The 25,346-nt window shown below is 45.0% G+C and overlaps 1 protein-coding gene across 1 annotated transcript in view; it reads left to right on the top strand.

Moving 5' to 3' along the window:
* The window catches only part of LOC113404981 (choline-phosphate cytidylyltransferase B-like), a 43,641-nt gene that overhangs the window by 8,016 nt on the left and 10,279 nt on the right, over positions 1-25,346 (top strand). The window contains 5 exon segments of the mRNA XM_029910865.1: positions 6,868-6,967; positions 11,074-11,190; positions 13,384-13,535; positions 16,355-16,433; positions 23,357-23,499. Coding sequence (XP_029766725.1) covers positions 6,868-6,967; positions 11,074-11,190; positions 13,384-13,535; positions 16,355-16,433; positions 23,357-23,499 — 591 coding nt within the window.

Below are 25,346 nucleotides of genomic sequence, written 5' to 3'. Positions count from 1 at the left end.
GAGGCCAAGCCCGAATGCCTAGACAGCTTTTTTTAGTGCCGTAGCACAAACCTGAATCTATAGACCTAGAGTCTGAAACTCACGGCTGTGGGTTTTGAAACACTGTGTAGACATTCACTAAGAGGCAAGACATCCCCGCTCACAAGCACTGAGTGTTTGCACAACAAAAGAAAACTTTTATTACAAGAGAGAGGGAACACAGTATTACTTTGGGAAAACACCACAGTGACTCAAAAGCATGCAAACTATAAGTAAGCACCTGCCCCCATGGTATCTTGGGCAGTGTCCTTTGCCTCAGTTTCCCACCTTGCTGTGTGAAAGTCCAATAGACAAATGGCCATTAACATACCACTCCCCTTTCCCTCCACTGCACCCACTCACGGTTTGTTGTGTGAGGTCAGCAAAGTCCTAGAATCCAGCAGTGCATTGACACGGCTTCACCTCCCACTCCTGAAGGGGGAAAATGGTCAAGCGATGCCTCCGCTGCCACAGGTGACCCCTGCCGCAGTCATCCCTGCCACTCCTCACCAGTGCTTCTGCTTGCCACTCACACTGCTCACTGCCTCTAGCCGCAATGCTAGAATGCAAACCACCACTTAGCCCACTTTTTAAGCGATTTCACTGGTTAGCGGGGAACCTCACTGTTGCTGTATCCGCTGTGTAGCCTTTCACCATGACACTGTCCACAAACCAGGTCTAATGTTCAGGACTCTAGACCTGCTTAATGATTTCAGCAGTAGTGATTACGGAGCAGAAATAAGGACTCTCGATTGAGTCTATTTTTAAGCACTGGAGAGGGAGGGTCAAATGATATCTAGGACTCCTTAAACAGAGGTCACGCCACTAGGTAGAAACCCTGTCTCCACCTCCTCTGACTTTCACTTGGATTTGGCATCCCTACCCCCTGCTTAGCAAATGAGGTAAGCTTAGGGTAACCCCCCTTAATTAGGGCAGGCTAAGGACAGTTCTGCTGCCCTTTCATTATACAATAAGGATCAAAATTTCATTACCCCTGCACCCAAGATTAAAGTACATTTTAACCCAAAACAGCCAAAATTGATCATTTTGCAAAGTAGGTCTCTCCGCTGATGACCTACACAAAGTAGGTGCGTCTGTGCAAATACAATCTGCTCCTCAGGTCTTTTGTCTCAGTTTTTCAATAGATGGAAGGGATGAGAGCTCCTTACATCAGTTGCCCACCCCATTCTCAAAGTTATAGAAATTGTAGGGGTTACAAGTAACAGCACCTTGTAAAATATATTTAGACAGAGTGTGCCTTTAATAATTGTTGTACAGCCACCTGATTTAGAATCCAGGAGCCAAATTCCTCCTTGTATAGCTCTGCCAGTTCCATTGTGTTCAATGAGTTTATTCAGAGTAATTGGAGAAATCTCAGCAAACTCGTCATAATCTGAGATAAACTCTCCTAGAAAGTTTCCCTGGCAAGAAGAGGAAAGCTGGGCCTATAGGTCTACTCTTACTAGCTTAAGGAAGTGATCCGGACTGGGGGCTTTTCCTGGCAAGAGTTCTGATGCTTTTTCCTCCGCTTTGGAGACATTTGAATTCCTTGCTAGCACACAGAGTCAGAGGAAGGGAACTCAAACCCTTTATTAAAACTATTCTCTTTGAGGGGGAAAAATGAGGAAGTCAGTTCCAAAATTTTCTATAAATTATTGCCTCCAAATTGCCTCTGTTCACCTGTGTCCTTTTCAACAGTAAATCAGCTAGGGTTCAACAATCAGGGCATAAAACACAAAGAGACATATGAAAGAAAAATAAGGAGCCAGGCTATATTCTGCAAACCCCACCCCCCCACACCCTCCACTGCAAATTTCAGGCATCGGAACTGCACCAGAAACAGACAGCAGTTCCTGAATATCTATATCCAGGTAGATGCCACCATGGCAGAATTAACCACACTGTTCATTAGTACTTTTCTTTTTGAACTAAAATATTTGTTTACATTTTCTCTGGCTCAGTGTTTTTCTGCAGTCACTGGCAGAGGGGGATAAATGGGGAGAAAACAGTTACCTTCAGTGTCCTGGTTGGTAATCTGTTTGAAATAGAATATGCTGGCAAATGGATGGAGAGAGATATTTCCTTCGTGAGGACATAGCAAGCAAGCAAGCCCTGTTATTGCAACATTCTTTGTACACTCAAATAAAAAGAAACTAAATAATCTGATCTGTTTGTCAGCCACAGCTAGGGATATTGAGCCAAGAATACATGGGTACCTTAGAGATTACTTATTTGAATGGACAGAAACCAGGTGCAAAGGTAATGTGGATCTCAAACCGCTCATAGTGCCAGATCCTCCACACCCAAATTTGATTGGCAGGGAGACATGCAAAATTAGATCCACTGCTCAGCTGGTGCACAGGGATCTTCAGGCTAAAGGGAGATGGCTTGTCTACACCAGGGAGTTTTCCCCACAATTCTAACCATTTAAAAACTAATTGGAGCCATAGGGTTGGGTGGCCTGAACCATTTATATCAGGGGTGGCCAGCCTCTGGCTCTGGAGCCACATGCGGCTCTTCAGAAGTTAATATGCAGCTCCTTGCATAGGCACCAACTCTGGGGCTGAAGCTAACAGTGTGCTGGGGGGTGCTCATGGGTCAACCCCTGGCTCTGCCACAGGCCCTGCCCCCACTCTACCCCACTCCTTCCCGCCCCCTCCCCGAGCCTGCCGTGCCCTCCCTCCTCCCCCGCCCCAGAGCCTCCTGCATGCCACAAAACAGCGGATCGGGAGGTGCGGGGAGGGAAGGGAAGGTGCTGATCAGTGGGGCTGCTGGTGGGCGGAGGCACTGGGAGCGGGGAGCTCATGGGGGGGCTGCTGACATATTACTGTGGCTCTTTGGCAATGTACATTGGTAAATTCTGGCTCCTTCTCAGGCTCAGGTTGGCCACCTGTGATTTATACTCACGTGATTTCAAAACCGCTGATTTTGCTGAATTGGTTTAAGGTGATTTTGAAGCTGATTCAATAAAAACAGTTCAGGCCACCCAAGCCTGGTCTATACTATGGCTCCAGTTTAGCTGAAACAATTTTCAAGCTGGTTAGAAGGGGGAGGGGGAATTTCAGTGTTGTCAGGATGATTTCACATTGTCTTTACAATTACTATAGCCCAGGGCTAAATTTGGCACTTATGCCCAGATTTTTAAAGGCAGTTAGGCATTGCAATTTACTCCCCTCAGCGTTCAAGGGCTAAGTAACTTTGATGGCCAAGTTCCATTTCCAAAAGTGATGAGGTTCAGCTACAATTTTTCCTCATCTAGATTCAATGACAGCCTCAGGTACCAATGGAGAGTCTCCTTTGTATTCTGTTTGATCTATAAGCACATTATTTGTATGCATTTCTGAATGTGTGTTCCTCCTTGACATATTCCTGATTTTAGTCACTGGTCCCTAATGACTGTTCGTTTTAATGTCAGAAGGTCGAGAGGTCACATGGTAAGAAAAGAATTGGCAAGACCTTTTCCAACAAGATCCAGGCTAGTGGGAAGCTAAAACAGGATGTGCTTGGCTTTAGTTGGGGCTGAGAGAAAAAGCTGCTCAGTATTGCAAATAAATGTATATGGGTAAAAGATTTACTCTGTTTGACTAGCAAAAAAAAAAAAAAAACTCTTGCTGCAAACCAGACCTATTTTCTTCAAATAATCTCCCAGGAAACAGCCTGTACCTAGCTAGGATGTGATTACCAGTTGCAGGCCTCAGACCATAGCCATTATTGTTTTAACATTCCTGCCTTCCTCTTTATCCCAGCATGAAGCAGCCTGTGTGGGATGTTGTGTAACTTGACATTGCTTGGAGATAAAAAGGCAGTTTAGCACTCAACAATCACGGAGACAGAAGCAAAAAGACAGTGATTAGAAAATAAAGAAACGAGTGTGCACTGTGCTATGTGGGCAGCTAGTTGAACAGGATTCCCTTCCACAGAACCCAAACAGAAAGTTTGATTTTCCCATATTTTATTTTTAATTTTGTCAGTGCGTGGCAGACACATTTAACATGATGAAGGCATCAGTGAAAGTAGGGCAGCTTCACTGCAATACAGGAGATTTTTTAAATCTGTAGGAGTGATGAGAGTTTTATAAAAGCAATATTGGTGGTGAATCCCAACCAAGATAGGCTACAAACAAATCCTAGAGTTCACCTTTATGTACCAGTGGAAGCCACCCTCTCAGGTCAAGAACAAAGGGTCCCATTGCAAGTGCCTGTCAAGTTTGGAGATTTGTCATCAAGAAAAATAAATATTTACAAGAATGGCCTAAATTAAGAGCAACGCTAGTCACCAACATGAACCCATATCAGCCATTCCAACAAAAGAAAAGAGATAAGTGGGCAATTTTTGCTAAAAGGAGACTGTAGTAGGGTTGAGCCGGGGCTCTACCCTCCGAGATGGAGGGGTGCCACACCGGCTCACTAAATTGCAGACAGTCTAACCTCAGGTCCCTTTACGCAAGGGCTGAGCGGCTCTCAGTTCAGGAGCTCAGGCCCTTAGGTAGGGGCTGAGCGCTAACTAGCCGTTTAAGCAGGCCCAGGCCCTGGATCAGGGCGGGGCAGAAACAGTCACAGCTCAAGCACTTTTGGGACAGGGGTTGAGCAAACAAGCAGGTAAGGAGCCCAGGCCCTGGGTCAGGGCGGGGCACAAACAGTCACAGCTCAAGCCCTTTGGGGCAGAGGTTGAGCAAACAAGCAGGTAAGGGGCCCAGGCTCTACACCTGAGCATTGGGTGAGGGGGAAGCCTGCCACACGTGTGGGGTGGCAGGGGGCACGCAGGCCCACCCACTCCACTGCGTCCCAGCCCGGGGCCCTAGCAGCGGTTACTGTCGCTGCCGGTCAGTGGGGTATCCTGACTGAAACACACTGACATCAGCTCACAGGCCTCTGCAGCCTGACCAGGGTCGGCTACCCCCGGGCTACTTCCTTGTTCCCCCTCGGGGCTTACCTCGGCGGCGATGCCGGGTTCGGGCCAGTCCAGCAGCATCGGCTCTTCGGGTGCAGGGCTTGGGGGCCGGTCAGGCAGCTCTTCCCCAGGATAGCTGGGACGGGGCAGACTTGACTCCTCCTCGGGGCAGCTGGTCCGGGGCAAGCTGGGCCAGTCCTCCTCGGGGTACCTGGTGAGAGGGAGGCTTGACCGGCGCGGGGCGTTAGCAGGCGGCTTGCGGCTGTCTCCCAAGCGGGAGCTCGGCCCGGGACGTCTGCTCTCTCTGGCGGTCTGCTTCTCACTGAGCTCTGCTGGCGGGCTTTTATACTTCCGGGTCGGGGCCGTGACCTCGGAGGGGCGGGCCCCGGACCTGGTGGCTCCGCCCATGCTGGGATTGGAGGAAGCTCGGCCCTGTCGGAGACGGAGGGGTGCCACACCGGCTCACTACTGAGACACAGTGGTCTGGCATTGCTGAAAAATGCTCACTAAATGACATAGCAGTCTTCTAAGTATTGAAAAATGTAACTAAATGGCAAGAAATATTTTGTTATGGCCAATAATGAGTGCTCAAATAACAGATATCAGAACTGGGTATGCTCCATGCAGTTTCTTCCAAAGAGCAAAACAACAAGACAGATGATGCAAGGCCATGAAATCCCAAAGACTAATAGGGGATGTATTTGCTTTTGACAAAGGAGGAAACCTTTTTATTGTTAATTGATTACTACTTTCAACTAATGGATTTCAAAACTAACAAGCAAATGGTATTTCCCCCCATAACAAATCACAAGATGCAAGGCATATAATACCCGAGGTTATAATTGCTGATAACTTCCTGACAAACATTTAATCTCTCGTTGCATCAGGAGGTTTCTTTCTGTAAAATGGGGATATACCACCTCATTTCTCCCACCCTTTGTCTTTCTTGTACCTTTCAAGTATAAACTCTCCAGGCACTGTCTCTTAGTATATGTATATATAGCCCCATCTAATAAAATGGAGCTCGGACATCAGTTGGGGTGTCTAAGTATTACTGCAATATAAAATAATAATAATAATGAAAGGAATTCCAGATAAATCGGTCAGAATTTCACTGGGATTTCCTACCTTGGTCCAGCCCTGACTTTGTATGCCCTTTATCAATAATAAAATGAAGTATCAAGGACCCTTGCTTCATGAAAAATTCATGAGAGGTAGTTTATATCTAATTTTTGTCAGTGGGTGGAGTTTGTGCCCAATCCACTCAAAAGCTAGTGAGGAGATGGTCAGTTAGTGTTTTCCAAAATCCTAGTATCTAATCAGTTTTTCAGTTACTTCTAATATAACTGAGCATTTTACCTCCTGGACACTGATCTAAGTGCAACTATCCCATGCTCACAAATGATAAATAGCAAAAAGTAGATGTTTTATCTGAAAACTGCAGGAAAGACACTAAGGAAAATGGAACCCTACTCACCCTGATTGAGTCCCCCAGTAGACAAGCTACTGTGCCTGCTGATTGTTTTGGATTTCCTCAGTAGACAAGACATAGCCCAGGAAAAGAGAAAGCTCATACAATCAACAGTCCAAGAACTAAGCTTCTTGCACACTGGGCCGGTAGCCAGAGAGACCTGAATTCAATGTGTGGATAGATTGTTTATTTTCCTGAACCACTTCCAAAACATTAGAGCTTCTTGACTAAGACCAAGGTTTAGTTTGCATGGTGTTTTAAAAACACCATAGTCTCCTCAGTGCTTAATTGGCACTTTTTGTAGAAATTGGGTGAGCTCATGAGTGATTTCAAAAAGGAAACAAGCCATCATTATGCACAGTTAGGACTCGCTGACATACAATGAAATGATTCAGGTTTGTCTGCCTGGTTGAAGAATGAACTAGATATTTGCTCATGTAATTTTTGTTTTGTTTTTTTTCTGTCTCTACCCCTCCATTGCCTTCCAGACTCTGATTGCACCTGCTCCATTTGCAGATGAAATAAGCTGTCAGTGCCAAGCCCCACATGAGAAACTAACCATCACTCAGGCCCGCCTGGGAACACCAGGTGAGTCTTGATTAATTGGACATCTTTGCTGACAGCAGCATTAACAGGACTAAGAGCAGCTTCCACAGACACAGACTTTCAGTTGTGAAAGTATTTCACTATTACAAAAGCACTCTTCAGTTGGGAGGAGGAGCAGCATATATTACCTGACTGGGGCTCAGGGAGGTGTAACAAAAGGATATTTATGTTTTCTTAGAGATACGGACCACACACTTTAATGTAGTTGTTAAATGTACAGTTTAATTTTTGAACAGTTATAAAAATGCTGAGCAGTGAGATTTGGACATAAGAGGTAACTCAGCAAATCTCAACACACAGGTTATTTGCATACTGAAATCATATGGGATACTGGCTAAAATGAGTGTTTTCCTCACATTTCGAAACACACTTCATGGCCTCTGCATCACAGCTGTGATATATCTCCTCTGACAGCACCACAGCTTATGAGTGTATATATGTACTCTGCCTGAGTACCTATATGGTGTGGTGAGAAATCACTTTTTCCTTTCTGACATTACAATAACAGTCAAGGCCTGCAGTGCAGGCAACACCATAGCATCAGGGCCCCCACAATGATAGTGTGATGTTTGGCGCCCATTCTCCAGTTCCAAATGGTGTGGGGTATGAGCGGATTCATGCTGACTGACTAATTACAGCCCTGGGGAATCAGGGAGCCTTTCCCTTTATTGAGACCCTGGGTGGCCACATTACAAGTTCCTCCCTCCACCTGTCTAAATGGAGATGTTGATCCACTATTTTTCTAACTCCCTTTGCATAACGCACAGACAAGTGTTAAACACTTCACCTGTTCCCTTCTAATCTGGTATCATGGCAGAGGAGTTTATGGTAGGTCATACTCTGGATCATGGACCTTTCAGATGGTGGGGAGAATCCCAACTGATGGTTTTACAGGGGCCCCCAAAAAGCTGCCGGTTACCCTGCTTTGAGGAAGCATCCCCATCTTCCCAGTGATTTTTCCAAGAAACATGGTTTTCTCCACATTTCACCTGAGTCATGGGAGATATGGTGATCCTGAGCAGTGACATGTCTTTCTGCTGCACGGCAGCAGCAGTTCTGGAGCTCAGAACCCCAGTCGTTTCTCTTTCAGTTATACAGGGACTGCCTATCTGTAGCCAAGTGGCCAGGCATGCCACTCAGTGAAGCAGGTCCTCTTTAGGCCTGCAGCCGACTGCCAGGGCATGATGAGTGGGGTGCAGGAAGAGATGGGTAGTAGGGAGCAAACAGGAGAAGGCAATAAGAATGGGAAAGATAGAAAGGTTAATCAGAAAGGAGAAGAGTCTGAGGGAAGAAGAAAGGTGTAGATGCAAGAGGAAACAAACATGGGTGTACAGCATTAATCTGAGGAAGAGAAAAAGGCAGGGAGCAGAGAAAAAAGTGAGATGACACAAATGGAGTGAGACAGGAAAAAGAGCTTTTTCCAAGTGAGAATTCAGGGAACAGGGAGGATAATAAAGAGGCCAACTTGAGGAGAACACAGTAAAGAGGATTCTGATGGGATGGGCCTCACCATTGCAGCACCCCCTGCTGGATGTTCCAGGGATCAGCTCTGCTAGCCAGGGTTCCCTCTTCTGGTGGCATCCCGCCGCAGTCACTTCTCCTCCAGGGATCCACATCACTCCCAGGACCAGGGCATTGTCTTTGTGACACAGTCCTCCAGCTGTGCCACACTCTGTACTCCACACTTCCGGGGGAATGTCGTAGTGTCTTAGTCTAGCCACTTCCTCAGTGGTAAGTGGGGGAAGGGGAGGGACTCATGCCTGCCCACTACTCGGGATCCCGGCCCAAGGACCCTGTAGATGGCCACTGCTTGCAGCACCCCCTCTTACTCCTCAGTAGATTTCCCTGGACCACTTCCCCACGTCCACAGCACCCTCTTTACCCTTGCCTCAGATCCCTGCAGCCCACAAGCAGCTGCCTTTAGCTCCCTGGGTCTCTGCCTGCAGCACTGCTCTGTCCAGGGTGCTTACTGCCTTCAGCCTGCAAGGCAGCCAGTCTACCTCCCTCCTCAAGCTCCAGGGAGTGACCAAAGCTGTTCTGCTGCCCTTCTTATATGGGCCAGCCCAGCCCTGATTGGCTGCTCCTCGCAACCCCTCTCTGATTTGCTGCCTCCTGCGCAGCCTCCCAAGGGCTCTATTAACCCCTTAGAGCCCAGTGTGGGACAGGTGCCCCATCACAAGGATGTAGAAGAGTAAGCTGAATAAAACATTTTAAATTTACCCACTGTAATTCTGCATATCTGAGGAGAAAAAAAACCCCACAACATTCTTACTAGAGGCTAAAACTGATCAGCTGGATTTACACATGACTCCTGTTAAAGCTGAAAATCATAAGAACATAAAAATGGCCATACTGGGTCAGACCAAAGGTCCATCTAGCCCAGTATCCTGTCTTCTGACAGTGGTCAATGCCAGGTGCCCCAGAGAGAAAGAACAGAACAGGTAATCATCAAGTGATCCATCCCCAGCTTCTGGCAAACAGAGGCTAGGGACACCATCCCTGCCCATCCTGGCTAATAGCCATTGATGGACCTGTCCTCCATGAACTTATCTAGTTCTTTTTTGAACCCTGTTGTAGTCTTGGCCTTCACAACATCCTCTGGCAAGGAGCTCCACAGGTCGACTGTGCATTGTGTGAAAAAATACTTCCTTTTGTTTGTTTTAAACCTGCTGCCTATTCATTTCATTTGGTGACCCCTAGCTCTTGTGTCATGAGAAGGAGTAAATAACACTTTCTTATTTACTTTCTCCACACTAGTCATGATTTTATAGTCCTCTATCATATCCCCCCCACCTCAGTCATCTCTTTTCCAAACTGAAAAGTCCCAGTCTTATTAATCGCTCCTCATATGGAAGTTGTTCCATACCCCTAATCATTTTTGTTGCCTTTTCTGAGCCTTTTCCAATTCCAGTCTGCACACAGTATTCAAGATGTGGATTTATATAGAGGCAATGTGATATTTTCTGTCTTATCTATCGCTTTCTGAATGATTCCCAACATTTTGTTCGCTTTTTTGACTGCCACTGCACATTGAGTGGATGTTTTCAGAGAACTATCCACAATGACTCCAAGATCTCTTTCTTGAGTGGTAACAGCTAATTTAGACCCATCATTTTATATGTATAGTTGGCAGGGCCAGCGCTTCCACTAGGCAACCCTAGGCGGTCGCCTAGGGCGGCAGGATTTGGGGGGCAGCATTTTGCCGCCCTCGGCGGAAATTCGGTGGCGGGGGGTCCTTCCGCTCCAGGTCTTCTGCGGAAATTCGGCGGCAGGTCCTTCACTCGCTCTGGGACCCGCCGCCAAAGTGCCCCGAAGACTCGGAGCAGAAGGACCCTCGCCGCCGAATGCTCAGAGGAGGAGCGCTGCCGCCTAGGGCGGCAGAAACCCTGGCGCCGCTCCTGGTAGTTGGGATTATGTTTTCCAATGTGCATTACTTTGCATCTATCAACATTGAATTTTGTCTGCCATTTTGTTGCCCAGTCACCCAGTTTTGAGAGATCCTTTTGTAGCTCTTCGCAGTCTGCCTGGGACTTAACTATCTTGAGCTATTTTGTATCATTTGCAAATTTTGCCACCTCACGGTTTATCCCTTTTTCCAGATCATTTATGAATATGTTGAATAGGCCTGATCCCAGTACAGACCCCTGGGGGACACCACTATTTACCGCTATCCACTCTGAAAACTGACCATTTATTCCTACCCTTTGTTTCCTGTTTTTTAGCCAGTCACCAATCCATGAGAGGACCCTCCCTCTTATCCCATGACAGCTTAATTTGCTTAAGAGCCTTTGGTGAGGGACCTTATCAAAGGCTTTCTGAAAATCTAAGTACACTATATCCACTGGATCCTCCTTGTCCACATGCTTGTTGACCCTCTCAAAAACCATGTTGATTCTTCCCCAACAAATTATGTTCATCTATGCATCTGACAATTTTGTTCTTTACTATAGTTTCAACCAGTTTGCCCAGTACTAAAGTCAGACTTACCGACCTGCAATTGCTGGGATCACCTCTGGAGCCCTTTTTAAAAGTTGTCATCACATTAGCTATCCTCCAGTCAAATCGTTGTTGTGTTTCTTTCCCCACAGTTGACAGACCAGTTAGAGTGTATGCAGATGGGATATTTGACCTCTTCCACTCCGGCCATGCTAGAGCTCTTATGCAAGCCAAAACTCTCTTCCCAAATAGCTACTTATTAGTAGGAGGTAAGAGCACATCTATTTACTGGATTTTTGCCTCTATTCTGAAGTAGCAGAGGAGCAGTATTGCCATGTTCTCAGCTGCAGCTGTTTATTCACTCTGACTTTGAGCACTACTTCCTGTTTTGATGGTATTTTACACCATAACAAATAGTCCATCTTAAAATTTTGTCAAACAAAGTAAGAATCAAGTCAAACTCTGTCCTCAGCTGCATATGCACAGTTCCCAGTCTAGTTAAACTGTCAACCATCAATCCCCACATAAAATTTGTGCTGCACCAGAGTCTGGTGTCACATGTCTCACTGTGTGCATCTTGTTGTCTTATTTCTTGTTGTGGAAATATTTATTTGGAGTTAAGATTTTTTTTTTTAAGTAATTCACTAAATAGATCTTATAAACAGGGCCAGCTCAAGGCACCAGCATCCCAAGCATGTGCTTGGAGTGGCACTTTTCAAGGGGCGGCACTCCGTTTTTTGATTTTGGGTTTTTTTTTGTTGCTTCAGCTTTTTTTTTTTTTTTTTTGCTTGGGGCGGCAAAAAACCTGGAGCCAGCCCTGCTTATAAATACATTGCAAACCAGTAGGCCCAGGAGAGTGTGGTAACCAGAAAGAAGCCCTTGGTGGCTGACAGGTGTGTACCATAAGTGGACAGGCACAATTAAAGGAAATACCTCTATTTTACATCTTTATTCAACCTCTATTTTACATCTTATTCAAAAGATGACACCTTCAGTAGAAGAGCATCCATTAGCACAGGGGTGGGTAAACTGCGGTCTGGGGGCTGCATCCGGCCCTTCAGATGTTTTAATCTGGCCCTCAAGCTCCTGCTGGGAAGCAGGGTCCAAGGCTTTCCCTGCTCTGGTGCTCCAGCCAGGGAGCGGGGTCCGGGGCTTGCCCCGCTCCATGTGTGCTGTGGCTCCTGGAAGCAGGAGCCTGGAAGCTGTCCCCTCTCCAGCTCCTACACGTAGAGGCAGCCAGGGGGCTCTGCACGCTGCCCCCGCCCCAAGCGCTGCCTCCGTAGCTCCCATTGGCCGGGAACCACAGCCAATGGGAGCTGCAAGGGCGGCGCCTGCGGATGGGGCAGCACGCAGAGCTGCCTGGCTACACCTCCGCATAGGAGCCAGAGGGAGGACATGCCGCTGCTTCTGGGAGCTGCTTGAAGTAAGTGCCGCTCGGAGCCTTTACCACCTCCCATGCCTCAATCCCCTGCCCCAGCCCTGACTCCCCTCCCACCCTCCAAACCCCTCGGTCCCAGCCCGGAGCACCCTCCTGCACCCCGAACCACACCCAGAGCCCCCGCCGGAGCCCCCCCCCCCCCCCCCCCGCACCGCAACCTCCTGCCCCAGCCTGGAGCCTCCTCCCGCACACTGAACTCCTCATTTCTGGCCCCACCGCAGAGCCCGCACCCCCAGCTGGATCCCTCACCCCCTCCCACACCCCAACCCCCAATTTCATGAGCATTCATAGCCCACCATACAATTTCCATACCCAGATGTGGCCCTTGGGTCAAAAAGTTTGCACACCCCTGCATTAGCACCACACTGGAGTGTTAGATCAGCACTGATACAGAGGGGAGCGTGTCCAGCTGCTGAGTCATCAATAACCCTTCCTGCAGCAGTAATAAGATTTAACATTTGTATAGTTCTTTACACCTTCAGAATGCTGTACAAACATTAACTAATCTACACAACAGCCCCAGGATATAGGCCTTATTTCCCAGCTTATTAAAAACCAGGATTAGAATATAAAATTTCCTGAGTCCACATCCTATGCAACATTCCTCCAGAGCACACTGCCTCTTACAATCCCACAACTGGGTTTTCATCAGAGATTTCCTGTTTGAATACGGATCAGGCCAAACCTCACATGCTATGAAATCTGCTAAATCCATAGCCCAGGCCACTATGACTGCACTTGTGTGTTATTAATTTGTGCTGGTTTCAATATAACTGTCCAACAGTGATTTAGAGATGTGTAAGCAAATTTCTGGAACTTTGCAGATCATTCCTCCTATTTAGCATGCACTTCTGGTCTCCGTTTCAAAGACAGAAAGAGGCACATCTTTATTTGGTTTGAAAATGGAATGTAACTCAACAAACAACTTTAAAATACGGATATTGATCAGAAAGTTCTTACCAACCAGATGTGCTAATTGTGCAAAGTTAACATAGAAATATTTTGTTGATTGTTCTTATGTCAGTTTGCAGTGATGATCTAACCCACAAGTTCAAAGGCTTCACGGTAATGAATGAAAACGAGCGGTATGAGGCACTCAGACACTGTCGCTACGTAGATGAAGTCATCAGAGATGCTCCATGGACGCTCACACCGGAGTTCCTAGAAAAACATAAGGTACCATTCTTCTCCAAACCCCATCCATTCCTTCTGTAAATTAACTGCTGGGAATACATAACAAGGATACGAGATTCTATTAGCTGGAATAAATTAAGTAATTCAACTCCCAACAGCCAATTATTACAAATCACCTGCCAGTTCTAAATCAGAAAACTTTCTGTTCTCTGGCTCTTTTTGATGTAAGTGGAAGTGGGCACATATTATGTTTTTTGGAGACTGACAAAGTACCAGCACGTCAATAATGCAAACTTAACTCATTGACCTGTGAACAGGACACTCTTCTCAGATCTCCTGCCTTTTGGAGCTAAGCATATATCAGGGATTTACATCATGAGACTTCCCATGGGTTAGAAAGTGACTAAGGATTAAAAATACCCACAACTTGCCAGGTACTCCCTTATTCAGAGGCACCCAGTTGTTATTTCATATAGTTAAAGTCTAACTCCCAAGGCTATAATATACATGAAGTGTATGTTATCTTCTTGATGCCATGGCAAGTGAGATCCACCAAATAAGTACTGTGACAGACCCAGACCAGTGGGGTACAGGAGTCTGGTAGAGGGCAAATATACTGGTCACTGGATGAGTAGTTTTCTGTTCCCTGAGTGACTAGAGAAGAGGCTGCACTAGAGTAATCAGGAACCTGCTAGAACCACTTAAGGCAGGCAGCCTAATTAGGACACCTGGAGCCAATTAAGAAGAAGCTGCTAGAATCAATTAAGGCAGGCTAATCAGGGCACCTGGGTTTTAAAAGGAGCTCACTTCAGTTTGTGGTGCAAGTGTGAGGAGCTGAGAGCAAGAGGTGCAAGGAGCTGAGAGTGAGAGGGTGTGCTACTGGATGACTGAGGAGCACAAGCGTTATCAGACACCAGGAGGAAGGTCCTGTGGTGAGAATAAGGAAGGTGTTTAGAGGAGGCCATGGGGAAGTAGCCCAGGGAGTTGTAGCTGTCATGCAGCAGTTACAGGAAGCACTATAGACAGCTGCAGTCCACAGGGCCCTGGGCTGGAACCCAGAGTAGAGGGCGGGCCCGGGTTCCTCCCAATTGACCTGGACTGTGGGTTCTTCCAGAGGGGAAGGTCTCTGGGCTGTTCCCCAACCCACATGGTGAATCTCTGAGGCAGGAAAATCCGCCAGTAAGCGCAGGACCCACCAAGATAGAGGAGGAACTTTGTCACAGTACTAAGAACAGAGTTAGCATTTTTTAGGATTTGGATCAAAGCAATAGGACAAGAGATCATGGTGGCATCCCTCATCTGGATTAAGCAAGTGGATAATGATTAGATAATTTTTGTTAGCCTAACGGTAACAAATAAGAATACTCTTTTGTGTTAATGTTCAGGGGCAGATATGAGGGACTAGTCTAGCAATAAACTACATATGACCATGTTTACACTACAAAATTAAGTCAATCTAATTTACGTCAGCATCCAGTAATTACACTGCTTGTGCGTTTCTACACTTTGCTCCTTCTGTCAGTGGTGTGCATCCTTACCAGGAGCACTTGAACCAATTGAACCGTCCGTGCGGGGCATTGTGGGGCAGCTTCTGAAAGCTAGCAACAGTCGATGTAACACCGTGTTTATACTGACACAGAATCATCCTAACTACATCGACACTGACCCTATGCCCCTCATGGAGGTGGAGCTATTAAGTCGGAATATCGGGCGAGTTACGTTGAGAGGAGCAAAATTTTAGCGTAGACACTTACAGTGTTGGGTTGATGTAAACTGCCTTGTAGAGACCTAACTCTGTAGGGTAGAGCAGTGCTCAGTCTCTCTTTAGGGAAAATCTGGGGCCCGGTTGCTTGGTGTGCTTGGGCTGATTTGCACAGGGGGATCTTCAGGTGGCATAGAGCTGCTAAAGAATCAGTTGCACCAGGGTCATCATTTGCTATGGGGTAAGGAGGGCAACTGCTCTCCTCGACCTTGGTTTGATCTCCTCAAACTTTTCATAGCTCTGAGCTCCACTTTTGTTTTCCATCCCCCCAGATTTTGCAGGATATAATACAACCACATATAATCTTCTATATACTGACAGAACTTGTCCCCCTGCCCCTGAATTTTTCTGAAATGATGAAATGTCCCTGAACTGCACCCACAAAATGCAGGTTCAGAAAGGGGGAATGGACTTTAACAATCTGGTCCATACATACTGACTAAAGTCCTGCTCCTGCTGCTCCCACCGAATAAGGGCAAATCTCCCAATGATTTCAGTGAATGCCATCATCAGCCAAAAGTATGTACGTGTGCCACTGTCCTCTAATGGATAGAACTTCAGACCTGGTGAAGTGCACCCTACTGACTGCCCTATAGTGTGTATATAAACCCAAATGCAGCTACAGCTCACTGGAATTTACTTTAGCTCAAATGAAATAGTTCTTTGTAATGAATCTATGGTTTGATAGTTTCTAAATAAACAAAACGCATACACACAAATATGGGAAGCTGGGAATAGAAACCCTGCTCCTTCAGTTTTAAAAGTCAACTGTCTGCCACTTGAGTTAAAGGAGATCTCCTGTAGGTAACAGTAGCAGCAGTAGGTCCCTTATCCTTTGTGCATAGAGGACAACATCACACACAAAGCAAGGGTATGTTATACCTGTACTCTTGGAGCCAAAAGTCCTGAGTTCTACCATAATTCCACATGGTGTGCTCTGTTGCAGCCCCAGCCCTACTGCAATGTTTTAAATAGTACCTTTCAGATGAGACTTTCAAAGGCAGGCAGACGCAGTTCAGAAAAGAAACTGTCCTTCCAAAACCAATGCAGATTCTCTGATGGCTGCATCTGATTGTTTCTTCTCCTGTAACTTTTGCAGATTGATTTTGTAGCCCATGATGACATTCCATACTCTTCTGCTGGCTCAGATGATGTGTACAAGCACATAAAGGAAGCAGGTGAGAGCAATTTTCTGTTTTATCTCTCTCCATTTCAGCCTTTATTTAAAGCCCATCTATGTATGTTACCGCCTTGTAACCACACCCGCTGGAGGAGGGAAAACATTCCCGTCTGGCCTGTCAACATATAAGTGCTGCTGACTTCAGCAAAAAGGTTTGCATCTTGAAACCACCGGTGATGACCCGGGCTGGGTAAACAAAAATAGGTTACAACTGTAACCTTCCGGAAGCCATTCAGTTTGCCAGTAAACATTCCTGCTTGGATTACTGTTTTGATTTGCGGTGGTTCGTAAGCAGTATTGAAATGCTGCGAAAGGAGTTTACTTCCCATGTACCTATAGTACCATGGCCAACATTCAGGCACCTGTTTTCCCTGGGCTAAGGTGCAGCTCTGTTCTGACTCACAAGAGTGACTCCTGTTATGGGGAAAGCGTACGGTTAGCAATTAAAAATCATTAGGACCAGATATGCATTTACCCCAAAGCCCCGTTACATGACTCTGGCACTGCAACGGGGCCTTAAAGGAGTGTAATACGGCCTTAGGATAAGTGAGAAAGAAGCTCATTCATGTCTAACTTTGAGTGTGAGCCCCTCTTCTCATTCCCTCTCCAACCATAGTGTAGCTCAAACATATAAAACAGAAAGGAACCTTAATTTTAAATGGAGCAAATAGTAACCGTTCTTGCCACAGAGACAGCAGGCTTGATTCTCCACTGCCTTGCACCATTTACATCTGCGGGTGTAAAACACATTGCGGGTGTAAGTGAGTGGATTAATCTGATCTGGTGACACTTTTCAGCCACTTTGTACAGGCGTAAGGCAGTAAAGAATCAAGCTCTGCCTCTTCCTCAATGCCCATGGTAACAATTGAAACCAGCTGAGCATAGCTTTCATTCCTGAGGTGTGAGGATAGGAGTGTAGGTGTTCTCAGTGTAGAGTCCCAGAGCATGGAATTTGCTCCCTTCCTTGGTCTATCAGGGACTCAGTTTGGTGGCCTTAATGGAGTCTGTCAGGGCATGTTGTGACTGATCAGGGTTTGGTAGCTGTCTCCCACTAAATCAGTGCGCTAGGGTGACCAGACAGCAAGTGTGAGAAATCGGGATGGGGGTTGGGGGATAATAGGAGCCCATATAAAAAAAAGCCCCAAATATCGGGACTACCCCTATAAAATTGGGATATCTGGTCACCCTACAGTGCGCCCACCAGCTGTCCTGACGATATCCAGACCTCGACTACACTGTTCTCTTTGGGGCCACTGGTGGTTGTGCCATTGCAGTCCTCACCCCTCCTAAGGCCGACTTTTCACCACCAGGGCCTTGCTGCCATAGGTATAACCCAATATTGAATCAAGACCACTGCAGAATATAGTATTTTCTAATCTTGTTTTTCTTTTTCTTTTTTTTTTCTTGTTAACTGTTTAGTTTATGATAGATAGCTAATGAGTGAGTATGGATTTGTATGTGTATGCTGTTAATAATAATAATACATTACACAATGATATTATAGGCAGAACTGATAGCACCACCTACTATGAAGGTTGCCTGACACTTCCCATTATAAGACCATGGTTTTTGGTTGCTTTTTGTCAAACCGTAATCACATGCTGAAGCTTTCCATGCAAGGTATCCGCCTCAGGCTGAATTTTTTGAAACATTTCAGCCAAAACAGTTTGGCCTTTTCCAAGAAAAAGGCGAGGGAAATGCATGTTGTTTTGCCCATGTTAATAAATTCTGGTGACCGTTTCTTTGAGAAGCTCTTGTGCCCTTATACTTTGGAGCAAGGACTTGAAATCTGACACGCTGGGGAGTCTGGAAGCCTGGATTGCTAAGGAACGGAGAGCTGGGGCTCCCAGGCTCTTGGTTCCCTGTCAGTCCACCACATGGGCTGCTGAGGAGCCAGCGGGAGAGGTAGCAGGAAACCAGAAAGGTTCCAAAATCTGCCTGACAGGAAGCCTTCTGTTGGAAACCTGCCTGGTTTCTGGCAGAATTTCATAGGAATTGAACTATCTCCACGGAACGAGAGATCTGAATTAAGATTGAACAGACGACCTTAATTCTGGCATTTCCTAACTTTTAAGTGCTTGACTTTGACTTAACCTCAATACTGTTCTTTTTGCATAGTTTTGGTGAGCGTAGCATGTACAAACACGATGGGCCAGGTTTTCAGAAGAGCTCAGATCCCAGTCAGACACCTAAATGTCTAGCTGGATTTTCAAAAGTGCTGAACACTGAAGCGCTCCTACTAAGAGCAAGTTGAGCTCTTTTGAAAATCTGATCAATGTGCAGCATGGGCTGTAAGGAACATCAACTTTTATACAAGCCCCGAGTTTATTTTATTTCCCAGCAGTTTTCCCTCTCCTTTTCTTTAGGAAAAAGATATTTAAATATATTTCAAAAACTGTTTATTGCTCTAGTACCCAGCACCATAGCATCTAATTAGTACCCAGGTAAACTAGATCTGCATTGGGAGGTCCATATTGGACTGCCTCTACCCTAGGTATGTTCATCCAGAGCGTCTGCCATGGAATATAGGCAGAAAAGGCCTCAATTTCTATTACAAAAATCAGTAAGAGGAAAAAACAAATATAATTTTCAAGCCTTCTTTATGCATCAAAAAGCAACAAAAATAAAGAACACGAACCCAGTTTCCCCCCTTCACATGCCACCTTGAAGTCAGACAATTGACAGAATATTCCACCTGCCTTCTAAATGAAGGTTATCATGATAGGATGTTGCTCTTTTTCTACAGCCTACATCTATTTTAAAAAAAATTCAATTCTTTCAATGCCTTGCTGGCTTCTGTTACTGTTGTGATGCTCGGTGACTCACCTAGATCTGCTGTGTCTGCTCTCTTGCACCTATGTCTCCTCCATGTCAGACAAATGATTTGCCATGTGATCTGTGGGTTCCGAGGCAGTGGATCCAGTCCAACTCTGAAGTGAATGGGACTCTTTGTATTTGTCTTTAATGGGAGCTGGATTGGGCCCTGTGAGAAAAATGTAAACCATTGTGATGTCAAAAGCCTCTTTATCATGAGCAGCTATCATAACACAATGAACACTGCAGAAGAGGGAAGCAATTAAACCTTCCTCCCACAGCTCTCTGGAGCAGACTGTTTCAGGCACATGAGACTTTTCCCTCTTCCCAGCCTACATCAATGTGTGCACGTCTCTCTAGAATTTCCTAAGGCCTCAGAATCTACTATCTGGTAATTTGCAAGTGTTAAGTGAAACGCTCAAATTACCTTGTAGTGAGCTAAAAGCATGAGCCTCTATGATTGAGCTAAAGCCCCAGGCTGTCAAAATGGGCGATGTAACAGACTCGCAACCTCGGCGGATTGGGAACAGAGGAGAACACACAATATGCAGTGACCAATGTGTTAATTATGTGTTGATTCCTTGAGGAATTCACATTGTCAAAAATGAACAGATTAACGCCATATTAGTCAAACATTACAGTATCATTACTAATCAGTCTTTGGCAAGCGCTGACAGTGAGGGCTAATCTAGCAATTCTGGGGCTGCTGCATGGAGCCAGCTCTTACTTCTCCATTACTGTAAAACAAAGGTGTGACACTGAAGTTCTGACAAGAAATTGAAACTTCTTCACTTAAGTCACATAACCTAGGTTAGGTTTCAAAGGCCAGTCCCCCTCACAAAGGGTTGCTGGTACAATTGCGTACTGCACTCTTCCCCTATGACCTCAGGTAGCTTTCTCAGATACATTTGGTTAAAAAGGGAGCAGAAAAAGCCTTTATAATTTTTTTTTTTTTTTTACTGGCCATTATTTGTAGCTGGAATCAGTGCTGTGTCCATAGGTTTCTCAAGCACTCCACCTCTCCTGCTCCTGTGGCTGGCCCAGCTTGCAGATTTCATTTTACATTAAAATCTCATGTTGGCTCTGGCTAAGGGGTTTCGATGGATAATTGAAGTAAGCAGTTGTGTGTTAGGGATCTCTGACGGGATGGAGGGAGACGGAATCTGTTCCCCAAGACTGTGGAACATCATAGCTGAGTGAAGAGAGAACTGGATTGGGTTCTATTCCAAGCGCTACTACTGGCCTGGTGTGTGACCATGGGCAAGTCATTTCATCGTGCTGTGCCTCAGTTCCCACATGTGATACCTACCTCCTTTGTAAAATCCTTTGAGGTCTCCTTAGGTGATATCCTTGGCCACCATATGAAAGCATTATTACTGCAGTCAGTCCTCCCAGCCTGGGGGGTTTGGTCAATGAATCTGCATAGTTGTGAACCTACTCACTTCTCACTTTCCGTAGCCCCACCACCCCTTTCACATTGCCTCGTAAAGAGCTGTTGGGGAGCAGTGCTGTGTATGGGGATTGTATAGCCCTTTAATAGGTTCTTCACCCCCGCCCTCCCAGGTTTTCTGCAGCAAATTGGGTCTTCAACACCATGGACAGGAGGCTAGGTTTGACGCTGAAGAACAATAGCTGAAGAACAGGTGAGGGGAATGGAAGAAAAGGAGACAACCAGATTTAATAGATGAGGAGAACCTTAATAGAAATGGACTGTATAGTTTTAAAGCAACTATGCAGTGGGCTCAGAAAAGCCTTAATTTTTTTTAATTGATGGTTTATAGAAATGCAATGGATCAGAAAGTTGTATTGAACCATGATTAATTTTATTTCTCACTTTTGCAAGGTTATCTGTCCTACATATGCCCCAGCCAGTCAGTAATATGACTTGTTTAGCTGGTGACAATTAAGACCATTCAGTAAATGACTAACCAGCATAAATTTCATGTTTTAAGAAAAGTAAGGTCTGATTTCTCCTTTCCCATCCACTCTTATCCTCACTGTGGATCTCTGGTGGATGTTTTGCACTTGATTCTTGCACCAAACTACCTTGGAAGCAATAGAAGGTTCACACACAAAATGATTACGGGACAGGTAACAGAGATTGACAGCAGGTAAAATCTGGTCGGAAGGGTGATTCTTGATCTTCTATTGTAAAGATAGCTTTGTTTAAGACTATAAAAAAATTTCAAGAAGCAACCGGCATGGAACTTGAAAGGAGGAACACAGGTTACAAGAGGGAGGGTTTGGAGGAAGTGCCAAGAAGTCAGTCTGTGCGCACCTGGCTAGAATGCTAGCTGCAGACGCAGCATGTCTGCAAATAGTTCCCTTAATAAAGAGCCATTTTCATTTTAGAAACATAAACGTTGCTCTGCTACCAATATTACATGCCAGGATCTGTTTGTGAAACTGGCTAAAAATGCAGTTTAAGCTAAAACAATTGTAAGCCAGTATTTTTTCAGGCATTCGCTTAGCTCCAACGTGTGCTTAGATATGTTTTACTGCTTCCCATAAAAGCTTCCTTAGCAACTGCTGCAATTCTGAAAAGCATGCTAGGGAGAGTATTGTGACAATGATTAAAACTGCTTAGCAGAATATTAATTAGAATATAGAGGGGGGAAATGATGTGTTTAGCATTAAATCACAAGAGGCTGTTGCCTCTTGATTCCCTCCCTGAACCCTGTGAAATTGGGCTAACAACGCTTACTTTACTCACAGGGGCATTGTGAGGATTAATTAGTTAATATTTGTACAATCCTTTAAGACATTAAGTAGTAAGTACTATTATTTCACAAGACTATTTCCAATCCAGCCTCACAACTCCGTATCATCTGCAGTTTCATATATAAACTATTAAACAAATGCTTGGATATGGAGCCTTATTTGGCTTGTTTGGACATGGTTTCTCTATTGGCCCTCAAAGTGGGTGCCCTTTGCATTTCTATCTGGTCTACATAAGTCTGGGCCAGACAATGCCCTGAGGTTCTCCTCCCTTTATTATTTCATATTTTACATATCCGTCCATCTCTATGACACTCCAAGTTGAAGGAGGGAGAACAGTGTTTTCTCAGCATAATGCCACTATGGGCTGTGAATCATTCATCAACAGTGCCTTTAAACTGCTCTCCCTTCCAAGTGGAACTATGAAACCTGACCTTCGCTGGCCCGAGACTCATGCAGTGGGTGGCCTAACCTCAATCTCCATTACCTACTTAGGTCATTACTAAGGCTGTGGATTAATCGCAGTTAACTCACACTGAACTATCAAAGCCATTACTCTTCTTCCAGGTTGACCAGTAGAATTATTTTATGCAAACTAGTTTGCCCATCCCTAGTAGAGAGCTTGGAATGCTTAACACAGTCATCTCTACTTCATAAGCCAGACGCTGGCTCTGGGAGTTGAGTTTTCTTCTTTGCATGGTGTGCATTATTTCACTGAATGCTGTACAGAAGATGTATTCATGGTTACTGCTAATATTGCTTCTGCCTCTGGCTTTATTTAACAGTACACCGGGGCTAATCTTAATGGCAAGCAGTTAAAAACTAGTCAAATATTTTGAGGAAATAAGCTAGTAATAATAATAAGTAGCCCTCTTCACCATCCCGGTTGTACTTCCTCTTCCTGTGAAAGAGTACAAGCAAACAACACTTCCTTTGTACTCCCCCTTCAGTGTAATGAAGAATCTCCGCTATACGAGAGAGTCAAAGAGCCCAAGGGAATGAGAATAGCAATATAGAATAAAATATAAGATCTAAAGATCTTATAATGCCACAGACAGCCAACTAAACCTCACAATAACACTGGATGCTGGCAAATATTATCCAAGTTTTACGGGCTGAAAAAATGAAGCACAAGGCAACTAAATGACTTCTCCAAGGTCATACAGGAAACCAGTGGCAGACCCAGGATTAGAACACATGGGTGAAATCCTGGGCCCATTGAAATTAATGGCAAAACTCCCACTAGCTTCAGAATTTCACTGGATATCTCTCAGTTCCCAGTTACACACCTTAATCACAGGAGCATTCATGCTAAAACATGCATCCCTGCCTAACTGCTGTGATATCTCGTCATGTCACTCGTCTCTCTTTGCTTTCCACTTTCACCAGGAATGTTTGTGCCAACACAGAGAACTGAAGGTATCTCAACATCAGACATCATTACTAGAATTGTACGAGACTATGATGTCTATGCTCGACGCAACCTCCAAAGAGGATATACCGCCAAAGAGCTGAATGTTAGTTTTATAAATGTAAGTAAGCACATCTTCTCTTCTCCCTCTTCTGATAGGGTTTCCATTAGAAGCCCAACCTTGGAGTAGGGGTTAAGATACGCTAATTTTCTCTTGTGCTTTTGAAATGGGGAATGGAACAGGGCAGGAGTTGGTTAAAACTAACTGAGAAAAATGAACATTGGTGGGTTTATTTAGGGATTTATTTTTAAGAAGTCCTGGCAAGTATCAGCTTCACATATACCATTTGGCATTGTTCTTGGAAACTGTAGCTCTTTAAGTAAAGCCAATGCTCCCAATTTCCCAAACTACTGCATACTTCTCATGGAGCTGCTGCTAATTTAATAACACTACCGCTAAAAAAAGCTGCCAATCATGTAAGGAAGACAGTCACAGTCTCTCCAAAAAGCAGCCTGCAGTTTGACTTTGTTTCCTTATTGTTGCTGTGATGTGGCCAAATGCCAGAGATCAGAAGGAAAAGGCATAGAAAGCACAAGCGTCATTATCAATTTCCTTCCTCTACAAAGCAATTACATTAAAAAAAAAAAAGATGTTAAAGTAAGCTTAAAGAGTCCAGTGTAAGCCCGGGGGGAGGGAGGGAAATATCATTGGTGAGCCACTGTTTTGACAGGTATTGCAGAAGTCGGAGAGCAGTGTGTCAAGTCATATAACATGTGTCACAAAACCTAAGCAGAACAGAATGAATTAGAGAGCCAGTATAAAAGCTCAGAGGTTGCTGAGGATTGCTCTGGAGGATGCAGTATTTCAAATTAAGCAGCTTCTAATGACAGAACTCTCTGCACTGTCCAGGAGAAGGGTAAAGATGTGAAAGAAACATACGTTTTCCTTCCTCCATTTTCTCTTTCAAGGCTTAGCAGCATATCCCCGTGAAAGTGACAATGCTGAAATGCTCCTCTGCACTGTGCCATATTACATTGTGAATGACTATAGCTAATCAATGAGGAAAAATTTTAAAGGAAGGACAATGCACCATAAAATGTACCTTTCCCATTTATTTGCTATGTGCAGGATAGTTGTATTTATTTCATTAGCCCTCACTTTAGCACTTTGCTATAAAGAGAAACACTTAAGCAGATATCTAGCCAATTTTGATAAAAAATGAGTCAAAAGTATTGTCAAGTCTTACACCTGTCCCTGAGTCCCCCTGCCAATTTTTGTGAGATTGCAATTATATTTTCCTACTTTTTCTTTAATACTCTATTCCCCCTTTTGCTGTATCAAAGAGCCATATGAACAACAGGGGAAACTGTAAATAAAGTGCTATCAGGTCACAAAGTAGGCAACGGGGGAGAAAGATTTTTCTCCCTCCAAATTTTCATTTCCAGTAATCTGAAGTGTTACTTGTTCTGACAGCAAACAAACTTATTTCAGACAGACATGTCATTTTGAAGAGGACAGTGCCCCCTTAAATATTTTCTAAGCAATGAGGACGGACTGTGTGTGTTGGATTAGACCCTGGGACTTGCAATGGGAGTTAGGCATCTATTTCGATTAGGCATTTTGATAAGTCCCACTCAGTGTCAGGGCTTGCCAGGACTGAGCCCCGGCATCTCTCGGCTTGGTGGTTCATAGCCCCAGCACCTCTGGGCTTGCCACGTTAGTAAAAAGTAAAAAAACTGCTTGAGCCCCGGCACCTCTTTCATTACAAATTAAGCACTGGTCCCACTAGATGCCTGTCTGTCTCTTTAGGCACCTAAGTACCTTTGTAAATCTGGCCCTTTCTCAAGCCAAGAAATGACAGGCTGAGTGGCACAATTCTCCCATACTTGAGACAGAATAAATCAGACAGTCTATAGTTTTTGTGTGTGTGTGTGTGTGTGTGTGTGTGTGTGTGTGTGTGTGTGTGT

The sequence above is a fragment of the Terrapene carolina genome, unplaced genomic scaffold (assembly GCF_002925995.2).
Source record: "Terrapene carolina triunguis isolate 2854851 unplaced genomic scaffold, T_m_triunguis-2.0 Scaffold22, whole genome shotgun sequence".
Lineage (NCBI taxonomy): Eukaryota > Metazoa > Chordata > Testudines > Emydidae > Terrapene > Terrapene triunguis.
Note: the sequence above shows the minus strand (reverse complement) of the source record. Positions and strands in the feature narration are given on the sequence as shown.